We start from the raw sequence: 23914 nt of genomic DNA on the forward strand, positions 1-23914 counted from the left end.
AGGCTTTTCTTCCATTTTACAATTACCTAAATCATACTAATCATACCTCATCTGATGTCTCCAGTGTCATCCACTGTCAGTAGACTGGAGGATTCTCTCAGCAACTTAACATCTTACATTGAACCACTACATTTTGATCTGTCAGAAGAAGCTATTTTGTCATTCAAAATGAGTGAAAACTGTTGTTAAAAATCCAGCAAGGAAAAAAACCACAAATCAATAAATGTAGCAGCTTTGCATTACTCTTCAGTTTCCATCTTAATACCCAAACTGATTAAGCCTAAATCATAAATGCCTCTTCTCTGACAAAGTATTAGAGTTGCAGTGTTTACTAGACACTTGTGGAATATAAATTTCATTTTGTTCACAGATTTTATTTATCACAGCTGTAGCAGGCAGACATCTCCAGCTAGAAATCAGGTTACTAGAATGTATTTTAAAATGGAACTGATTTTACAGCATGTACAGATTTACCTGTACAATGAGTTCCCCTCTGAACACAACACAGGCTTTGGGATGAAGCATTGATATAAGTTCCATTTTACAGAAAAGAGTACCATTGAAATTCAGCACGAAAAACAGTGCTGACCAATTATCCTTCCATTGCTTGGATTCTGATACATTTCAAGAGGCCAGCTCAAACCACCCTCCAGCCTGCCACAAGGCTGGGTGCTKCTATTCCATACCTGCTGATTCCTGGCCTCTTTCACCCCAGCTGACTTTGAATCACTCATCATGGTGCCCATCAGTACTCAGGTTTGACAACAATGATACTGGGGGACACTGGAGACACTTTTTTCCTCCCACAGAAATGCAGCAGTGACATCAGTGCCATTTGACAAACCCCACTTTCAGCAATTTTCGTCCCAGTTTAAATGCAGGCTCCAACCCTGCTCCCTAAGCAATGTGGTGTTCCAGGCCCTGTACAAGTCCTGTCTCTCAGCAGTCAAACAGAAGAACAGAGAGAAGTCACAGGAGGAAGCCAGGCCTGGCAATGGGAAGGAGCCAAAGGAAGCCGTGGCTGCCAGAGCTGCCTGTGCCGAGCTGTGCGCCCGGAGCAGGTGAAGGCGCTGCCCCCGCGCCAGCCCCAGAGCATCCAGCGGGAACGGGGCCTCTCCGTGTGCTCTCGGGGCCTCTCTGTGTGCTCTGCACAGCCCTCCAGCCAGCGCTGCCAGCAACGAGCCATGCAAACAGCTCCCAAGATCTGAGCGTGGCTCTGTTCCTAGAAACTCAGCTGCCTTCATCCAGCACTTGAAGCCAAAGACATCGTGRCTCTACCAAGTGGAACTGTATCGTGTGTACAGACACCACCGATGATCCTTGAGCCACGTCCCCACTCCTACTGCTGCCCCCAGAGCCAGCAGCCAGCCAGCCCTAGCACAAGCCAGAGCTGCACATGTAAAATCACACACACATCCCAACAGCCAGCATTCCTGGTACATAAATGTCCTGCCCTGCAAAAAGTGCAGTCACCTGAAAGGGGAGCTCTGAAACTAGAGCTCATTTACAACAAAAAAGCAAYAAAAACATAGTTTGGAGGGAATGCTTGCTCAAGTATGCATTTTAGAAAATTTCCCATTAAAAATTTGCTATAAAGTAMCCAAACAAACAAAAAAATTAACAGAATTATTTCCATGAAAGATTTTCATTTTCTTTACTTCAAGGGAAGAGGGCAGAGCCTTGATATCTGTTAGGGGTAAATCATGTCTGACTTTCAGTGGACTGGACTTTGATTTGCAAAAAACCCTTTTTTTCCCCAAGAAAATGAAATTAGTCAAACTTTGCGGTACTTCTCTTCTTGTAATTTCCTTCCTTTAGAAGGAAGAAAAAAGCCAAGTCCCCAAAGAATGCATTTTTAGTTCTTTCAAGTTTTATACACTTGGGGAGCAGCCCTAAGGGGTCATCATTCTGGAGAGCAACTGGGCCAAGAAAGCCTAACGTTCCTCCAGGACCCAGCAGAGAGCAGATTCACAGTCCCTGTGCCTGCACAGGTGTAACTCTGCCTGCTGGAACAGAAATCCAGGCTTGGGACTGCTGCTTAAAAAGCTGTTTATTACACATACCTGGCTGACATTTTCAAACAGAGCTCAAAGGAAGAGGGTCTGCAGCTGACCAGGATTTTCTGCAGATGTTGATTTGAAAATACTGCATTTGATGATGTAGTTTGGAAGCACAAGACTATCCAGGTATCTTCCAGAAGATAAAGTATCAAAACACAAGTTCTCCTGGACAGGACAAACTATCTTTAACCTTTTAGAGCATTTCTGACAAAAAAATCTGCAGCTGTCTCCCTTCTCTCAACAAATGCAGCCATTCTTCACTAAGAGAGACTCCTGTAGCCAGATCCCCACAGAGTTACCCTTTTCAATCAATCAATCAATAAGTTTTCTCCTTTCAATAGATTCTTTTCATATAGACATCAAAACGTTATGAATTTTTCATCGCAATTAAAAATTAAAGTTAGCTGAATTTAAGATTTCAAATTAAAGAGTTCAATTATCAGTATGATTAAAACATTTATTATATTAGTAGAGATAAACATCCTTACAGGTTTTATGGTTATGTCACTGTTATATTTTCCCTCTGCCACAAATTGATCCTTCTTAAATCCTGCCCTGAAAATCATCATGTGCTATTGGCTYTCCCACACAAACTAGGTTTTTTTCATTAAATACTCTAAATTCATTTGGTTTACAGTCCCTCTAATATGAGCTTTTTAATAAAAATAAAAGTTTATGTTGGAGCAGCAGCAGATAAAACGGGTTAGAAATGCAGCTGCACCAATCTGAACAAGGGAGAAATAAAAATATGAGTATTTTTTTACAATAACAATAATCACATTTAACTCACCATCAAGACAGTGCTGTAAATTACAGTTTAACTGCCCTTATYGATCCAGTATAAACATTAGAAGCAAGCTGTGCTATGCAGGGGAGGGAAAAAATTATCATGGCATAATCAAGATCCCCTGATTTATCTTTCCTGGCAAAAACAGAGTGAGTCAAAGCTGCTGTGTAGGAAGCAAGGAGATGGGGGTGGGCTGAGCTGGCTCAGCATTGGCTGGCTCTTATCAACTGGGGATTGAACAGAGATGTACCAAAGCTAATACATGGTAAGTCTTCAGGGCCACCTTGTAAAGCCATGCTGTCTGAGAATCTGCCTTCAGCCATGTGCTTGCTGGGGTCCCTGGCTCTTTGCTCTACCTAAATGGATGGTGAGAAATGCCAGTTGTACAGCTCTGAAACTTCCTTTTGGACAACTTCACAAAGCCAAACATGGCTTTAACCAAAAACATTGTAAACATTGAATATTCGATATTGAGATAAGGTGTATCTCTGCCAGTCCTCACCACTCCCCCAGAAGATAAGACTGAAACATGGCTGCACTAGAAACAAACATTATTAGCTCTGAGTGTTAGAGATGAACCTACCTTCATCTGCACTGACTCATGTTCAGCTGTAAAAATAGGCAACATCAGCTGTGGATCAGAGCTGCCTGATGGCTTCCACTGAGTGAAAACCACATCTACCTTTCCAAAACACAATCTGTATAACGCAAAACCAAGTTGTTTTCCCTTACCTTCTGCAAAAGGTTCCCATTCATAAAATCGACCCATAAATGGCTTGTTATTGTATGATGCACATTGTACCTCTCTAATATTTCTGCTGCTTTCGGGACACATCTGTTCAGATAAAAAAAAGTCACATTACAATCAACAGCAAAGTTATTATTGCCTTCCAATTAATTAACTTTAGAAGGTTAGTGAAGGCATTGCAMAATTCTAATCCAGATGAATGATATAAACATCAGGAGATTTCTTTAAAACAGGTAACAAACTGTGCTTTTAAGTAACAGTATCAAAAGTGCCTGTTGAAAAAAAATTAATTTGTGAGGTTAATGGAGCAACAGTTCTATTAAAAAAAAAGTAAAGCTTTTATTAAGTTGTCATTTTCCTCAGCAACAGCACAACACTTCAAGATAAATTCAATATTAGATTAGAATTACTTCCTTTCCACAACAGCTTCACATTTTTCATCATTAACTTTTTGGGCTCAGATTCAACAGAGTTGAACACTTAACATACATGCTTCCACAACTTATTAAAAGTTGACCACAGCAGCTTCTTATTCTCATCCTATGCTTCCATACCATATTTCCACTATTCCTTTTGTACTTCTTCATGCTGCCATCACAGCCACTGCATGACTTTGCGTTTTAACTCTTGTCTTCAGATCCTGAATTCTTCCAACTAAGGAGCTGGAAGAGCTTCTTCTATACAAGCACATGTRCACACACGGGTATTGAGGCAGGGCAGGTTTTACAGCTGGAAGTGACATCCTTCATCAGGTCACCTGCAATGCACACCTTTGGCAGAGCAGCCTTGTTTGCATGTGAAGTAGATTCCAAAAGWAAATACAAGTAAAATAGTTAAATACTTAATGCCTTTGTTCCGCCTGAACCCTCACATCACTGCAGTTACAGCAGAAGAWTACTCTGTGTGTGGGCACATACAAAGGGGAGAAAGACTTCTAGCAAGTAGAGGGGGTTAATTAGAACAATTTCTATGCTTGGAGAAAATAGGCAAGCTTAGGGCACAGATGCATTTTTTTTGCATAATCTTTAGATAATAAAAATAACTACTAAAAACACTATTCAAGAACAGCAGAAAACACAGAAGTACTTGTCTAGAACAACAGAATATTTTTTCTATATGACAGAGATTTCAAGGGAAAGCTAGAGATAATAGTATATTAAAAGAGGATGGCTAAAAAACTGTGTTTTTGAAGGGAGCAGAAGAGAATAACGAGGAACAGCTCTTGCTGCAAGTCAGTTCTCTTATGGCTATGGTAAGAAACATTGGTTGTCTTTGCAGGGGAAGCCAGGCACATCAGARGTCCCCGAGGAGTTCTTGTTTTGTATCTACCATCTCTGTAAAGATTCACTCATAACTGGATCAAAGCGACGTCAAAGTCAAGAGTTTTCAAGTGGGCTATAAACTGTACCAAAGACATGCCTGGGGGAAAGTTCATGGACTACTTTATCTTCTCTTAGAAAGAATCATGGTAACAAATCTTCTAGAATAAACACTGTTTCTGGCCAAGCAGCCATCTGTGCTTCATTCGCCCACCCTTCTGAGATCTCCAAGTACATGCAAATACTGCTTTCCTCAACAAACCCTCTAATAAAAAAAAAAAAACCAAAACCCCAAACAAAAAGCCTTCCCTGAAAACAGGACCATGAACCACCACATTGGAAGGGTGGAGTCAAAAGCCTTTCTAGTGCCAAATGCAGAAAGCAAAGCCATATTCCCACAACTGAAGCACAGATCCTTCCATGTAAGGCACAGCAATGCAGAACAGTTATTCAGCCACAACCACCAACCAAGGTGAGGAAACATATTTTTCATGGAAATCAATTATTGCACACATCCTAAAGGTGAAGGGACAGAACCTGAGCTGGCATAAATGAAGGCCACTGCACTAAATTACAGCAGAGCAAACATCAGTTTGAACCAGCCAAGAAGTCAGCCTGAAGGGTTTCTTTCTGGAACGCTTTTCCCTTTTTTGGCACACATTTTCTACCAGCCTACTGTGAGTTTAGCTGTTTCTTGTTTTTCCTTTTCTGACCCTTGAGCTCATGCTCTTGTGTACCAGTATTTCTGGCTCATAAACCATTTCCTGCACACCCCACTCATACCAACTGCAGGCAATGTATGAGTAAAAATATCAAAATATTCATTGCTGTTGCCAACAAATAGTAACACCCACCCCTTCTAAAATCCTTTTCATATACCTACAATTTCTGTTTTTAAACTTACTGACAGTTGCCCACAAGACAGACCTCAGTGCTTTAAAGCAGGACAAAGGACTGACAAGTACACTAAATTCTGTCTGGATCAAACAAAAATCAGAAGAACAGGCTAACTCAGAACATCCCTGCTACTTTTAAAGCCTCAACTCAGTTGCCCTTCCTTTATTTCATTCATCAAGGTTTAATTACAATGTGAAATTCTGAGTAAAAATTTGAGCAGCCTGGTCCGAAAAAAAATTTTGCTTTTTGTTCTTTATATAGATTATATTAATTTCTATTTTTAAATGTCTTCTAAAATATTCTGTGAATTAACTACAAAGTACAAGTAGGAAAAATTATACCATTCATGAATCAACAAGGGTTAAGAATTATACTCTACATATATCCTAGTTAACATCTACACACCATTTACTAACCCCACCTAAATTATTAATGCACAGCTGAATGAAGTGACAGTTTTATGCTGCCTACAGCTCAGCCCGGCTGAAAATGAAATCCTTGGGTCTTTCTCAGAAGACCTAAGAGTGCCAGGCACTTTCTCTTGGCCTCTCTAGTTTTTAGGACACTTTGTAGGCAGAAAATCACTAAAATGAAATAGCATGACCCTTACTATTAAAAGTGAAGCTTCAGTATAGGGGTTCCCATAGATCCTTTTTTATTTATGCCCTGAGAGCACAACCTATTCTTACACTTTAATTTAATTACTATTTCTGTCATATATAGCTTTACTATAAAACTCCTAAAACACAGCAACAAGCACCTGTGRTCAAAAGATGGCAACCCCAAAGACAGCTCCTATTTCCAGTGTCTAAAGCTGTCCTTTCCAGAGTTCACCATTTGCTTCCCAGCTCATGCTGTGTGATTCTCCCTTGGTTTCCCCTCAGTGACATGAGGGCATTAAAATCGTGCTGCCTGGTAGGGACTTGAAAATAATTTTTTGGTAAACAAAATGTTGACTTTGATTCAATGTTTTGTTAATGACAAATCTGGAATTTCTTTTTTTTTTCCTCAAAAACATTGTCTTTTGATTACTGAGGGAGGTATCTGAAATTTTTCATAGAGGTCTGGATACCGAAAACAGAATGGCCTCTCGAGAAGTTTATGAAATGAGAAATAAAATCTCCTTTTTAAACCAAATATATGGAGGCCAAACAGCAAAAAATATACTTTGCATCTACTAAGATAAAACTCAGATTCCTTTGTGTAGAGGCAGATATAAATTATCTAGAAATATATACTCTCTGCTGGGAGAGGGTTTTTTAAAATTTGATTCTTTCAGGTGTGCACTGTGAAATTAAATACAGCATCTAGAATCCATAATTTTGAATGGTTTTAGATGATGTTTCTCCTACTTAAAATAAGCTGCTTGGATAAAGCAACGATGTAAATTTAGCATGTGGGGTTGCATTCAGCAAAGCACCTTCAAAGTGCAGGACATTTTCACATAAGGTAAGGCATTTCCGASATACCACTGCTGCATTTTCATGCGGCTCTTTCAAGGAGGATTACACCTTGGCCAACTTTTTTTCCTTTCATTATTTCACAATGTGAATAAATTACCAGCAGCAGCAGAGCACTGTGGTGATGAGGGAGGCAGAACTTAAGACAAAACATTTTAGAAGTATCCCTTGGTGTTGTGGGACGTCGGGCTAAACTTCTCAAAGTGAACAGGTTCTGCTGTTGATAGAAACTTTGTACTTTTGAAACCACCGCTTTATTTGTGCCTCAGTTGCTTCCGAAATATGCAGGTATGAAAGCAGTCTGAGAGACAGCAACACACGGTTATTTTCTTTGTCACATACCATTAGAGCTTTCTTGAAAWGAGCTTCTAGTACAGCTAAGACTGTGAAACAAAGAAACCACCCCACTAGCTATTTAGCTTTGGGAAACATTTGAAAAGCACACTTTTTAGCAAATCTTTGACACTTGGTTTAATTAAAGAAGTGTTGGCTACACACCAGAAAATTATCAGTCTGCCAGCAGAYGTGGGCTCACATCTGCCATTATCAAAGCTGTGTCAAAGCTGTGCTAACACATTTCTCAAAATGTGTAAATGGGCCCATTTCAGTCCTGAAACCCCCTCTACAGGCAATTAAAACATTAACTTAGATTTCTGGCAATGTTTCATTCTTATGACCTACAGTAACTGGCAAATGCTTTTTCCAAGGTCCTACAACCCTTCTTGATTCTCCAGGTTCAGACATCATGCACAATTAGTATTTTTTCTGTGTGCAAYAGTACATGTTCAATTAAGTCCAAATAATATAGTTGTTCCCTAGTTTTCATTTCTGTAGTGGTTCTATATAATCATATTAATCCTTTGGCATCCCAAAGGATAAACACATCTTGAAAGAAAAGTAATTTAAATMATTGTTTCTGAAACAGTAATCTGAAGCTTGTTCTTTCATTTGCAGAGCTTCAATGTACTGAGTCTTTCAACACATGTAGTCTATAAATTCGTTCCTTACACGACAATCCACTACATCTGCAGTGAACTTTGAACTTCTGCTCTGAACTGCTGGTGTCTTGTATTTCCCGAAACCTACAGAAGTTCCAAGTGCATAAATGAAAGTGAAATGTGGGGTCCTTTAGATGTTAATTCTATAGCTAAGTTGTTTCCATAGCCAAGGACCACACTTGCCCCATACTTTAAATCAAGGTAACCTAGTTTTGCCCAGCTGAACACACAGTGAAAGAGWGCAACTGATCCATTCAAAATCCTGGAGACTCTCTTATTCTCTCAATAGCTCCAATTTTTTTTAAATGGTAAAAGAACATGAAGACAACTGTCTGCCATCTAAGAAAAAAAAAAAAAAGGAGTATTAAATTTGCCTAGATATCCTGTGACACAAAATACCAGACACAATTGATGCTCCTGAAAAAACCAAAATGTGCAAGAAACTTTAAAATGCATGTGAATAACAGCTCTGCAGTAAAAATAGTGCTAGCCAGCTCTGGTTACAGCRCACAGGCACAGACAGTGGCTGTAAATGTCTGGCCTGCCATGCAATGAGCATTTCCATCTGGGAATGCAGCAGTATCTGCACAAGTTTACGAGGAAGGAGCACCTGTATTGGCGGAGAGGACCCTGCTCAAGCCATGACTTTACAGCTCCACACCTGGGACAAGGGAGATGAAGCAGAGCAGTGACAGTCACTGGGAGCTCTAGGGTGCTTTAATACCCAGAGATGCCAGGCCATGCACAGTCTGTGGCAGCAACAGGGGTTGCACCCTTTCTCTTTCCCCTCACTCCTGTCAAGGGGCTGCCTGTCACAGATGGCAAACACCTTAGATGTGTGCAYAGTACAAAATCATTGTATTTGCACCCAAATCCCATGTGGGTAGCAATGAGCTTGTCTCTAGAGCAAAGATGGGCCATGRCAGAGCTACCATCGGGTGCCTGCCYTCYCYGAGCTACCTGCTGGCTGCCCCTGSCATGGGTCAGGGAACTGCTACCCCCTCAGCCTGAAACTTGAGAACCCCTTTTTTCCTATTAATGATTTCAGCTTTGCACCAAGAAAGTCCTCTGTATCTAACTAGAAAAGTCTTTGAAGTGCTACTTCCACCTGATCTTTGTTCACTGCAAYCTATCAGACACATAAGGCATTAATACATAATGTGGCAAGTGCATCTATTACTGCTTTTTTTCCATTCTGTAGCACTKTACATCTGAAAATGCAGTCTGCTCTAATAATGGGGAAGAAAGCCCAACCAGATGGAAAAAGAAGTATTTCTGCTTAACTTCACAGGTTTGTGGCTTTTTCATTTTAAATTCTCACTGACAGATCCATCTGATTAGACTGAAATAACTTATTTTATTTCAGATTTGCAACAACTTGTAAAAGATTCAAGTCCAACTTTGGTTTTAAATAAAAYGTTATTCACCCATCCATCCCACGCAAAGCATCTAGAATGATCTAATGTGCATGACTGGAAATGTTTGGAACTGCTAGTTTAGGAGGGGCTAATCAAGGAGCCATAATAGGAAAATTAACAGTAAATTTCCTCAGCAATATCACAAATGTGTCAAGGAGATACTCCTTTTCTGTTTATTGCCAAAATTTTACAAATACTTTAAAAAAAAAAAAAACCAAACCAAAAAATAACCAACCAAACAAGCAACCAACCAACGAAAAAAAGATCTGGAAAACAATCATTGGTTTCTACAAGATGGAAGTTGAGCAATTAGAAAATGGAAGACCAATACTAGAAACAGACCATGGTGGAACAGAGCATTATCTGGTGTACACTGATCCACACGTACATCCTGAAAGTCAGGGCTATGTCAATTCCCACCTGTGAGCTGAACATGTTGCCAGTCTTTTTTGATCCAGCAAAAGAGCAGATGACTATCAACTCGTTTTAAAGATGGGTTTTTTTAAATGTAGTTACTATTTTACTATCCCAGTTTCTTTTAGTGCCCAGACCCCTGAGCAGAGTACWTCAGAATCAAGACTGGAGTTTACACAGAATATTCTTTCCATTATCCCAAGCAAGCATCAAAAGCTTGCCATTTGCAGCAGAAATCATGACTGCTTTGTACAGCTGCTGTTTCCAGTCTCAGATGTGCTATCACTTTTCTATAYAAATACACTTCATAAAAAATTCCAGCAGATACAAGAATTCCTCTATTCAAATACCTATTTATAGAAACACTACAYAGTGCTCAAGGTGCTTAAAGTGCATGCTATTGCCTCATTTATTGGGAAATCAATGAAAACCTATTTCCATGTGGCACAACCTGGTTCAAAGTCTGAAGAATGCCTTAACATGGAAACTTTCAGCTTCACCARCTTTCACTGTCTCATCTGTCTGTATTGTTCAAATACATCTGCAAAATCGAGCATGTTTTATTCATGCTTCCCAGAAAATGGGAGGTTTATGTACTAAGAATAGCTGTTTATATACAAGCAATAGTCTTCTTTATACTAGAAAAATCAGCCACTCCAGAACCTCTTTGAAAGGCACCACCAATATCAGCTATGAAACACCCTGAGACAAACTCATGCTTGATCCATCTTTAGTAAAGCCTAGAGACTTTAAACAAAGTTGATGTATCTAGTCCTCATAGTTTGTAGAAAACCATGCCAATTTGATAGAATATCTACTCTAGGGTTTCCAGTAGTATTTTATTACATTTTTTAAAGCATTGCTCTTGGAGCTGCCTATTCTTTCTTGGGTGCAGTCTTTATGTGACTCTTTCATTCCACCTGTTCAGCAGTGTTCAGCAGTAATCCTCCAGCAGTTTTCTCTCTGAAAGCTTCATTAATTGCAATGGAAATTCAACTGCATGCATTCCATTTACATGACTGGCCTTTGTGTGGGAGGAGGGAGTACCTGAATGGTTCCGGCAGGAGGCCTGAAAGTTTAAGGAAGTTTTTGATTGGTATTGCCATGATAAACTACTTTTTCATTAAAAATTCATACTGCAGCAGTAATCACAATATTTTCAGCAAATGACCTCTAGTCTAAGTAACACCCAGGCAACAGAAATGTCAATGCAGTGTCACATCAGGGAGAAACACACAGGCAAACATACARCTGTTACTAYAAATGGGGGATTTTAAATAAGTCTGCTGAGACAATTTATTTTGTTCGTTTCTGTTAAAAAGAAAAAAATTACTTTGTGGAACAAATTGTTTCACACAAAAAGTGAAGATCTTCAGAACAATGGAAATGCAACTTAAAAATAAATATGAGTTTGCAGGAACCCAGTGTAACAGAAATTGCAGCATTATTCACATTTTAGAATTCTCCTTTCCATCAAAAATGAGTTTCTGATACAACACACGCTTATACTATTTTTGTGGTACCTTCTTTCCTCCTAGGTCATACACTCCAAATAAAAAAAGGCACCTTAAACTAACTGGCAGATACATTAGTCTTATTTTAGAATGGTTTAATATAGCTGCAGCTGGCAGCACTGTCCAGTTACTGATGAATTTGTCCAACTTTAAACAGTCAGAGTAAAACTTTCCACTCCTGGTAYCTGTTTTAGTCTCTTTTTTTTTTTTTTCTTTACTGAAGCATTTCACCCCAGAATGAGCCTGAAGCAAAACAAAAGGGGAAAGTGCTTTATTTTTTCCCATATTGCCAATATTGTGATTTATTTTTTCAAAATATTGGTGCCTGTTCTATTTTAATGAGTGAAATTATGTCAGCCAGGAAAGTGGGGTTTTTCATCAAGAATGCACCCTCTGCTTTTTCCATGGAAATCCACTCAAGTATAGTCAGGCCACAAGAATTTTGAAAAAAATGCTGGTAACATACTTTGTACTTGTTAAAGTTTTGCAGCTAAACTAGAGGAACAATCTGTTTACAAGTGTTTTCCATATCTGAGGCTCAAAGAGGCTGAGAAGCTTTCCAGCAATTATTAGAAAGTGCTCCTGAGGTCTGTACTAGGGCAAGGACTGAAAATTAAAACAAGACATCTCTCTTCTGCTTTTAATAAGCCTGAGCCGGTACCTAAAATGTGTGGAATATTTTGGAAGAACAGACAAATCTTGGGACTGGGATTCAAGAGATGAGGCTGGATGAGCAAATCAGCTAAAGAAGGTATTGAGAAGAAGAAAGTGAAACTGGATGAAACCAGAAAGAAATGGAACTAAGTAGAAAAAGGAGAGACTGGAGGCAGAAGAGATGAGAAAAGATTAAAAATATTAGACAAGGTACTAGGAAAGGGAGAAGTGTGAGGAGAAAATACAGTGGGACAGCTCCTGCTGGAGGGAAGGAGAGGAGATGGGCTGTCCTTGCAGAAAGGGCAGAAATACCTGTGGTGAGAAAGATCTATGAACACCACAAAAAAGCATTTTCACTGCCCTGTGGTACTCACTSAGGGCACACTCCCTCTGCCAGTGGCTCAATTGCAATGATCTGATGAGTTCTGTGAATGCTCWTGTACCACACACACAATGGTATTCTTTTGAAGGCCTTTTTGGTTAGTTTAAATACTAAAGTAAAGTAAAAGGGCCTTAAAAGAGGGTTTCATCTCAAGTTAGAAGAGGCTGGCCATGCAATTCCTATATAAAATTTGGCTCTTTATACCTGTGAGGTCCACAATGATTGCAAACCATTTTTCCCTTGTRACCTATGACTCACTWAATGTGCAGAAWGGATTCACTCTGGGGAATGGTCAGCTAGAAGGGTTATTCACATAATCTCTGTCTCATTCACTACAAAACCTAGTACATATACAATGGACATACAGAATAAGGGACATGAAAGACAGTGSAGTTCCTGGAACTAGCTACTCTACCAGTTTGAGGGAAAAAATGTCACCTACAGTGCAATTACTTAATCCAATCCCTTCTCAGTTTGTGAACTATGTACTTTCTGTTTTGGGGGTCTGACTGAAAACCTCTGGGCCTGATTTGTAGATGAGCTGCTAAATCRTAATTACAGTTTTGCCAAAGCAAACTTTGCATTGACTATTGTCAAGTGATAAATATGGTACTGAACATGGGGAAAAAAATTCAATTCAAACTAATCGACAAGCAGCACTAATTATAGAACACTTCTCTTAAACCTCATTATTCTAGATCCCAGCTAAATTTCTCAGAATGGATTAGATCTTGCTATCACACAGYAGCTTTGTGAATTTTAAAGCCAACACTACAATAATGGCATCAACAACTAGTCCATAGAGAAGCCTTTTTTTCTCATCTTCAGAAAGGAGCATTTTTCAGGCAGAGAGCCAAAGGCTGAATAAAAAAGAGAGTAACAYTGAGTAGTGCATCACTTAACTTGCTCTCTGCGGGGACCCTGGGGTAAAATAATATATTATCAGATAATTAAATAGTTTTCTTAACACCAGAGTTACAGAGTATGGCTGACAAAAGTCCAGGTCTGAAAGCCTGTCTGCAGCTTTGACTTTGTCCTTTTAATGGCATTTTGCTGCCCAAACTAAAACCTCACATTATTCAAAAAACCAGTCATCAGAAAGTGACCCAAACTGAGGTCTCAAAACAGCCATCAAGACAATCAGTATTCCTGGCTATGTTTAATAAATGAAGATGCAAACAGAAACTCAGGAAAAACAGTGCACTGGTTGGCTGGCAAGTTACTGAATGCTGCAGCCCAAACCCAAAGCCAGTTTGCAGAACAAAGCAGGGGATGTTTCCCTGGCTCCTTCTCCCTACAGATCACCCACTGCCTCTCTAACACTGCTTGGCACGTATAAAAAACACAGGATTGGCTTCTCCACAAATATAAGTCAAGAGTTTGAAGATAAACAGCCCTACAAAGTTATCAGWAGAAAGAAGCTCTGTTTTACTAATTACACTTTATGTCTGTACATGCGCAATATGCTGCCCACAGAGGTGTAACTTCTGGACAGACAGACAGCACAACTGATGATATACAAGAAAAGATGAGACCGAGCTCATCAGAAAGGTTTGGTTTTTGTTTTTTTTTTAATCTTACCACAACTTCAATTATTTCTGGGGTTTGCATTGTTCTGTAGGCAGCTAGCTCTGAATGTATCGTAGGCAAAAGTATTGTTTACCTGCTCTGGGCACTGCAGGGTTTGCAGTGCCAGGTTTCTTTCTGACCATTTCTGGGGGAGAGAGTTTGGACCTCCAAATACAACCCTCAATACAACTATTTGGACCCCTCAATACAACTATTCTATGGTTAGGCAAAGGAACACATTCTTGCTAGACATGATTTGACATTTATATTTCCTAATTTTCTACACAAGTTGATGTTTCCAAGCCCCCGTTAAAATTCTAACGTTTAAAAAAAAAAACAAACCAAACACCCCCCGCCACGAAACCCACAAAACTAAAAGCTCTAGCAACAGCACTGCTAACAGACAACTTCTTCAGCATCTATAGCTTAATTTTGAAAGCCTCTCCTRCACTTCCTTCTTCCTCTACTCACCTCAGTCTGTACAAAAGAGGATTAGGATTGTACTGGTGGTATTTCCAGCATAAGTTCCTGTATTTATGTAATTTATGTTATTTTCTTGCTATCTGGCTTGAAAATGTCTCAAACTTATGCATTGATACCAGCAATAACAGAACTAATCTCCTAAAAATACTAGGAAGAGACTACACCTTTCATGTACCAAAATAGATACTGACACCTGACAGATGGTGTTTTTCATACCTGTAACTAATACAATGGTAAACAAATATTCATAAAAATAGCATTAAAAAGTTACTTCTAAATTAGCCACGACATCTGCAGCCTCCTCTGCTTCAAAAACCTGGATGCATTTAAACTAACATATGAAAAAAAAGCACATTTCTTGTTCAAATTATGGGAGTGTTGAAAAATTCCACACCAGAATTCCAGACAAACACTTTTGTCAATATGAATTGATAAGAAGAAACAAAGACAAGGAATGCCTTAAAATCTCTCCCACAACACTTGTCTATATTGATAAATGACAACTACTCAAATTTACAATACACTATTAAACAAAACTACAAACATATGAGGAATGCAACCATCTGGYTGCAACTCTAAAGTCCCAATTTTCACTGATGACTTTCCTCTTTAAAACATGGCACAAAAGTTATATCTGAATGATAACCAGGCAATCTAAATCACCCTGAATCCTGTTCCATTGCAGAACAAATAAAGCCTGCTCCATTTCAACAGTCTCCCAATGAAGTTTCCAAATCAGTCCACAGCATTTGAAGTGCTAACGCTGGTATTCATAACTGATGAAGTGATGGAATAACCATGGATCTTTTTCCTCTTTCCTCTTCTCTGTGACACATGTATTCCATTTACCCCAAGAATTAGCAAGGTAACTTCTCAGACAATTCCAACTGCTACATGAAACCTCCCATTCATAGTTCACCAAGAAGTTAGGAAAGAAAAGCTTTAGCCAACTGATTTGTATTTTGATTTTAAGGCACTTAGATGAACTATTAACATTTTTATGTCACACTACYACTAAACAAAAATAATCCAGCTATTCTTAGAGGCAAATTCACTCCACTTGAGGCAGACTTCTCCAGATACATCATGAAACCCATGTACCAGGCTCAGAACTTCAAAATAAACCTCACAGAAGAACAAGGCAGCTCAATGCTTCCTGCAGTACCATAAGATACTGAAGTACTACTGTCCACCATACCTTTTCAAGTACTCTTGTACATTAAAAATCAAGAAAACATATATTAGGAAGTTGACAGAATCTCTGGAAAATTCAGACCCCAGAACATTAAAGCTAAACCCCAGATATATCAGTGACACTGAATGCAAATAAATTGGCTAACTCTAACACATTAAGTAGATTTTTATCACTGATATATACTCTCAACCTTTGTTTTCTAATGAAATATTTCTGTTTTATTCCCTTAAGGTTTTTATTCTATCCTAGGCTCTACTGTATTTTATTTCTATCTTACCACCTTCGAATAAAGTCAAAAATCTCATCCATAAGAATGTTACAGATCCCACGGGTCACTTCTCCCTGACYTGGAGAATATAGGATATGGCTGTAGCCATGTATACATTACCAAATGTTCCTGCATCTTTCCTTTTGGTCTGTGCTTTCATATTWCTTGTCACAACAGGGCATGACTTGAGCACTCCTAGATGTTAAATTATTTTAAAGTGGCTTAGATTTATTGACCAAAGTAAGTAACTCAACTTTTAGTTAAAACTGAAATGTCTCTAGACATCAAGGTTTTCTGAACTGTGTGATTTTGGACTCATTATAAATTTTTTACTAGATTAGTAAGCAATTAACCTAGTAATAATCTGTGTAAAACAGCCAACTCTGTATTACTGCCACAAGWACAGAGCACACTTGCGGAATAAAACTCTTTGAGAGAGCTTTTAAAGTTATTCCAACATAGTTTTTTTCTGATTATTTAAGGCAGACAGTTTCCTATAATTAGTTAAGTTCTAATAAGAATGTCATAATGCAAAATACTTTCTAACCCCCAGAATTCTCAGTTGTTGAAAGRGATGTCATAAAGCCACGGTGCAGAGACACAGAGGAAACAATTGTGGCCCAAGAGCTTTACTAAAGATGTCTCTCTGTGACTTTTGCACACAAGTGACAACTGATAGAACTATGTAAGACCCTTTAAGAGCAATATCTCTGTCCCAGCCCCTGGTAAGTTCAGCCTGTACCGGTGACAAATCTTTCTGAATTAATATTTACATAACTCTGCTGCAAATAGCAAAACAGTCAAAAAAAGTCTCTACAACTCAAAGTAATGCAAGCTTTCAATAAGTTTCCTATATACCCATGGAATGTCACACTACCAAACCTACACACAGTCCAACGGTGTTTGCATGGAAAATTCCTCACATAAAGTCAAGTTTAAATTTCCTCAGGAAAACCTCACTTTGCCACTTATGTCAAACACTCTATACAAATCTCAAAATGAGAAAAAATAAACCCCACAGTAGCTCCTTGGGAATAAGAAGGGCCTTTTCAGTCTAAAAAAAAAAGTTCAMCTAAAAAATGCATGGTCTTTTGTTAGCCTTCATCTCAATACCTGAGCATCCTAACTACATTAAAGAATTCACACTTGCAGCATCCCATAATACTTCTGAAATTACTTGTCTGGGAATTACATTTTCTATTCCATACAAAATTAAACACTTCCATTYCTACCTTAGCTAAAACTTGAAACGCTGGAAATGTTTCATTTTCTGTAAAGTGGAAAACTTTCAAAACTGCTTGGGCAGAACACCAGCAACCTGGTGGATGGCCCAAGATTCCAGGTGCCAGGGGACCCTGCCAAGGCCTACCCATGTGCTTCTGTGACAGAAAAGCACATCACTGTTCAATGGACTCAACACATTCCTGCAGAACGTTGTAATTCTGTTTAATTAGGGTTCTGCATCCAAAAAAAGCCTTTCAATGSCACAGTTTTAACTCACACCAATCAAAATTAGTATCTGTGTCATCAACAAGACTCTCTGGGAAATGAAGTATTTTAATTTATCCCATCACAACAGAGCTGAGGATTTACCCTGGACCTTTTCCCTCACCTCATCTCTCCAATTGTAAAACCTCTTTCCATTTCCAAAACTGTCTTTTCAGATATTTCACATTCCCTGCTCAGGTGCCATTCTTAAGTGCTCTGCACACAGGAGCACAGATCCAAGCAGAGGATTTTCCATAGCTGTGCTACCAGAATAACAGCAGAGGAGGATACATACATATCCTAAGAGCAGAGGGGGAACAACAGCATAGCTGAGGAGATAGGCCAAGACAGCAGAAGTAATCACTGCCTTCTGATCCTATCTAGACACTTCATCACAACACAATTGACTTCTTGCTAAACATCAGTCACATAAAATACTGAGAAAAACAACACAGTGTAAGTGGAGACATGACAGCAATCCACATGAACCAGCGGGCAAGCTAGCAACCAGGAATGAAACTGGAAAAGCTCAGCAAAATTTTATCCATAAATATTACACTGAGTTACTCTTTAATAGATTTTACCTTGACTTTTTCAAAGTCCTACATAAATATGGTCAAAAACATACCTCAAGCCATAGCGAAAGACAATTCACATTTTACATTTATTTACCACCACTCTTCATGCTGAAAATACCTTAAGTAGTCTGGAATATCCAGAAGCCTGAAAGCTTCCTTGTGTACACTGCCTAAGCGACCTGAGCCTGGAGTTAATTTACAAATATATTCTCACACATTCAKGCACTCACCAAGAGCCAGTGACTTGGCAATGCTCGAGACAATTGACTACAGAAAGGCTCAGTAAACAAATGCTCCATTTGAGTTGCTTCCTCTGTTCTGGTGACAAACCATGCAAAGAAGGCCAAATTCAAATTCTACTTCAACCACACATCCMTATAATTCTTTCCCCTTTAACGCAGGGGGACAAAAGGGAGATTTACTCACTACTTCCTTATTTCCAAAGGAATAGAGACTACCTTGGAAGACTCTTGTATTGCAGGTAGCTAATGGTTTCAGTTAGATCTGTCAGAGCTGTGTGTGTAAAGGAGAGATGCTTACTGCCCATTTCCTTCAAASAAGGTGACCAGGCAGCTGTGTGTTCTGAGGTGACCATATTCTCAAGGTGCTGAAGAGGGAAAGCCATTCACATAAGAAAATAGGTTTAACAGCCTGCAGGAACACTTGAACAAATATAAGCACTTCTGAGGCTCTCCCTAACCAAACCCCCCAAATTTACCTTTTATGAATCAATCTGACAGTCATTTGAAATGAGTTCAGCTATCAATTAAAAAACAATAAAGGTACAGTAATGAGGAAATGACCTAATGGACCAAGGCAGATTAACTTAATTTGTTATTAATTAGTKGCCCTTAGGAGAAATTGTAGAGGGAGTGGCCCAATACCAGGATAAGGGTTAACAGAATACTTTCACTAAGTAAGATTTTCACTTCTGGTATGCTCCAGAAAGAACTAAAGAAAAGAAAAAGAAATAAAAAGATACTGTTCTCTGCTTGCTGGCAAGACCATTGGTACATGTTGTTGCTGATAAATTAAATTAAAGCCCGTGTGCAGAAGCATTTAATCAGCAAGAACAAGTAAACAAAGTGAAACACTATCAGCCTTGTTTTGCTCTCATCCTGGTCTTTATACTAAAACTGTTCTTAGTAACTTCTTTTTTATAATTACATTAATTACCACATTCTAGGGACAAAAATAACCCTGAACAGCAATTACAGCCTCTTCAAGGGTAACAGAAACATTACTTAATACAGAATGTCTCTATGTAGAGTTATATGCCTAGGAGAAGCTGCTTCAGCTACAATTTCTCTTAGCTATTAGGTTTCCTGTAATATAATCAAAGATTTCTTTAGAACTGCATTTATAGAGGCAACAATGGCAGAGGCAGCAGCAGTGTACTCACTTATGTTTTCATCTATTGAATTCTTTTATTTAAACAACAGATTCTACTATCAAAATGAAAATATTTTCACTCCTGCTCCCTTCTACCAAAGGAGATCTGCCAATGGCCCTCACCATGCTGACTGCATGTGTGACCACTGTCCAACCCACAAGCTCACTGCCCTCTACTCTCCAGCCCACTCACCACACTCAACAAATGTCCTCTACAAACCTTCTGTTTCCATACCTTGGCAATCTTGGATTACTTCTTTCTTCTACCTCATTTCTAACTTCTTCATTTCTTACCCCTTGCCCTCTGAAAAGACCTCTTTCCTGGAAACAATTTTGTCACATTAAGTCAGGAAGAATACTGTCCAACTTTGTGCCCTCATGTGTGAGGGATGAAAAAAAGACTGGGACATTCATGTATCGCTTGGACACAGTGAGCAAATTCAGCTCAGAAAACTTTCCAAATTAATGCCCATGCACTAAGGTCATTTCCCATTTCCTTCAAAAAACAGAAAGTGTTTTTCAAAAGAGCAATTTGTCCCAGAGACTATTCTCAGAGGCTCAAATTAGCCCTTCATGTTTTCCATTCCAGACAAATACACTAAAGCTTTCTTGACATTAGGTCTTTTCAATCAACTGCTCTCGTCTCAATCAATGGACTTTATTCATAAATAAAGCAAGTGTAATAACTGCTACACTAACAAGCAAAAAGGAACGCATCTGATTTGTTTAGCTTGTGTTTTTGTTACCCTGTGTTCTGTTGTTACATCTCCACTATGCAGCTTCCACTAAACGAAAGGGAGTTTCTAGGAGGCAGAAGAATCAGAYGTTCACCCCCCGAAAAAATTAGGCCTGTCATGTCAACATTTCCAGACTTCCCCTGAACATTCTGCTTCTAATATCCAAATACTGGTTTCTTCATGTTTGCAGCATTAAGTTAATTAGCAGTCCAAATAAGAAAAACCTATCAAAAAATATACTTTGGGAAATACTAAAATGGCACAGGCAGAAAAGGAAAATTTTAGCAGGAAGAAAACCACTAATGGGGACAAAGAACAAAACCTCACTTGCCTCCCACATACAATGGGAGACTGCCCCAGAGCACGCAGCTACACCCATTTAGCCAAACATCTTTCAACCAAGTAATAACAGATTAAGTTTTGTTTAAAAATTAACACAGAATAGATTTTCACTCCAATAAATYAGGAAGCCAAAATCAAAGCACGCAGAACTTGAATGCTGATAAAAGTAGCATCTGTCTCAGCATGCACAGAGCACCATGGAAAGACACTGGAGTGATCCAGGCTACTGGGGGCTGGTACTAAATGCTGTTYAGAACATGACTAAGACTTGCAAAAGCATAACCTCATCTTACAGGACTGAGAAGTAGACAGCCTTCATAATATGGCCTATTCAAACTCCATTTTTCAATTTCTTTCACAGAAAAACATAAAGATTGTCTGTGACTTGGTTTGACCCTGACTGGGTGGCTTTACCCACTAAAGCCACTCTATCACAACCGGACAGGGAAGAGAAAATATGACAAAGGGTTAATGGGTCCTTGAGATAATGATCAGGAGAGATCACTCACCCATTACTGTCACAGGCAAAACAGACCTGACTTGGGGAAATTAATTGAATTTATTACCAAATAAAACCAGAGCATGACAATGAGACATAAAACATCTCACAAACACCTTCCCCCCACCCCTCCCTTCTTCCCAGATCTAGTTTTTCTCCTCAGTGGCATGGGGAGACAAAATGGGGTTTATGGTCAGTTCATCACAGGTTGTTTCTACTGCTGAAAAAGAATCCCCCCCCCCCAAAAAAATCAAAATAACATCACAATACCAAATGGCAGTGGAAAATTTACACTAAATCCATCCTTTGTCCCATCACCGCAATTACAACAAAAATTTTCCATGATTATTCCACTCTCTGACATTGTTCAGCCCATGTTTGTACCATTACCTCTCTCAATTACTATCCTTATCTCAAATCTCAGGTTTCAGCACCAAAAAGACCAATTTCTCCTGTCCAATTACAATTGTAGTTATTACCGGTACGTTAATTGACTACTTAAAACCCTTGCAGGTATAGTATTAGGTAACTATAATTTTATGGATCTACTTTCAATATTCCCCAAGACACTAAAACAAGTTCACAAAACATTTCATAAAACTAATTTTTTTTTTAAATTCAACTTAACTTGATGATTAGGTGAACATTTTGCATATTATGGAAAACCAGTAACATGAAACCCAGGAAAAGCAGACTTACATTTGTRTTGCAGAGTTTATATTGCTTGTAGGCGCCAATGCACACGATGGCTGCAGCTCTCTGGGGCTGGGGCTGYCCCTGCAGGGCCTGGTGGGAGGCAGGGCCATGGGGGTTGGAGTCACTGCCATGGAACAGACTTTGAGAYACAGGAAATGAAGGTGACTGATAAACTGAGGGCCCCAGGACTTGGGGTCCCGCCTGAGGCTCACTTGCTTCTTGATAAAGACTCCTGTGCTGCAGTGAAGGAGCAGCTGCCTGGCTGTAGGGGCTCATGAGACTCGGACTCTGGTGGAATAGGTGATTCCTCGACGACTGCCGCTGCCTGCGCAGCTTCTGAGGCTGCTGCCCAGTATCAGTTTGCAAAGGTAAAATGTATGGCACTTTTCCATATCCATACTTTCCTGGACCAATAGGGTTTCTGTTTCTGTTTCTAAAAATAGAAAGAAAAAGAAAGTTACTGAATCCATAAGKAAAGGAGCAGTTAGTTATCTACATGACTTGTTATAAATAAGTACAAGATGTAGTCTAGCTTGATGTACTGGGAATCTCAGAGAGCCTTGATTCCAAATGCTGCAGCTGATAAAAAGTTGGCAAAAACCACTTCTTCCAATTCAGAGCAATGTGTGAATACAGCTGTTCTGGGTGATACTTGCAGCTCGGGAAGGGAGACACCATCAACTTTCTTTCTGTACATAAAATGTATTTATGTTTTTAATATATATGCAAAATAGACTTAAACTGCATTGAAAACCAGAGATTATAAATTGGCATACTTACTTTCTAGAAACAGAAGAGTTACAGATGTCACACAGCCACCCASATCAAAGGGACCTTTCTTTGTGTTTGTTTTGATTTGGTTTTGTTTTCTTCCCAAGTCTTATATTCTCCCAGGACTCCTGTTAGATGGGAACCCTGAAAGTCATTTACCTCACATTCAAGCCTTACGGCCAYGTGGGGCTTTTAATCAATCTTCCTGGCTCAAGACGTGTGAGCGAGAGTGCTGATTTGCCCTGGCAGATAAGCGACCAGAACTCTTGAAGTGTTTATCCCTGTTAATCTGCTCTGTGACCATGACAGCCATTGCCAAAGCAGGCTTTGGGTAGTTACAGTAGAGAAAAATAGTATAATGGTTCTTGGCATTGAGGGAGTGTCCWGATTTTACTCAGTCCAATTTTTAGTGGTRGGGGGATGGGAACAAGAAACCACAAAKATGGCTCCTGTGATGAAGTTCTAGAAGCTTTCTCCTTCTTCTCCAGCAAAAGGAGCCCTGCCCCCTGTGTTTCAGAACCAATCCATTGTGGCTCTGAGGTTGATGGACAGGCTGCTGGTCAGGCCTGGGCCAAYTGCACAGGCAGTTGCACCTCTGTGATGACGTTTGGTCTTGTACTTAAGAAGAATTCAAAATAAGATAGAGCACGGCTGCCATGTAGTTTTTAGGTTGTTGGTATTTAGTTTTAGTATCATGCACTGGGGAAAAACAGAGCAGGAGGGTGWGGAGATGTAAGAAAAAAATGGAGACCCAAGATCACAGTARGGAGAAGACGGTGCTGTGCTATAGCTRTGGTGCTTGAACATGGAGAAAACAAGCTGTTCTCGAAAGGACWATTTCTTCAATGGGAGACCTGTATAAAAAAAGAGAGCTATCTTGCTCTAAGAAAAACCTAGCCTTGGAGGACTGGACTGAACTGAACAGAAGCCAAAAAAAGGGRGAAGAGGCTTGGCTCCCCCACCCCACGTCTGAAGCAAGTGGATGCTTAGAAGAAGCAATATTCTGCCAGGAAATTTGTGATAGTGGTCTTATGCCGCCGAAAATAACACAGTTTGGCCTTGAAGGACATACTTTTCTCCCATGAGGTAAAGAAAAGAATTCCTTGCCATCAGCAGTTATACACTGACTGTTTCTTGGGAAAAGAACTTCCACACTTTAGAGCTGCATGAACACTTCTCCTATGGTGCTGGACGATAACCACAATGAGTAGTTTGAGCTATGTTAAACTTTCATCTCTGCCCCCC

General features: G+C 39.4%; 1 protein-coding gene across 4 annotated transcripts in view; it reads right to left on the reverse strand.

Moving 5' to 3' along the window:
• The window catches only part of THSD4 (thrombospondin type 1 domain containing 4), a 236479-nt gene that overhangs the window by 168257 nt on the left and 44308 nt on the right, over positions 1–23914 (reverse strand). For all 4 annotated transcript variants that reach the window (XM_057371864.1, XM_057371865.1, XM_057371868.1 and 1 more), the window contains exons 5-6: positions 21902–22331; positions 3580–3682 (exon numbers count right to left, since the gene is read on the reverse strand). In XM_057371864.1, the coding sequence (XP_057227847.1) occupies positions 3580–3682; positions 21902–22331 (533 nt within the window). The remainder of the gene's footprint in view (positions 1–3579; positions 3683–21901; positions 22332–23914) is intronic.

The sequence above is a fragment of the Malurus melanocephalus genome, unplaced genomic scaffold (assembly GCF_030028575.1).
Source record: "Malurus melanocephalus ecotype Western Australia unplaced genomic scaffold, MMel_1.1 scaffold_160, whole genome shotgun sequence".
Lineage (NCBI taxonomy): Eukaryota > Metazoa > Chordata > Aves > Passeriformes > Maluridae > Malurus > Malurus melanocephalus.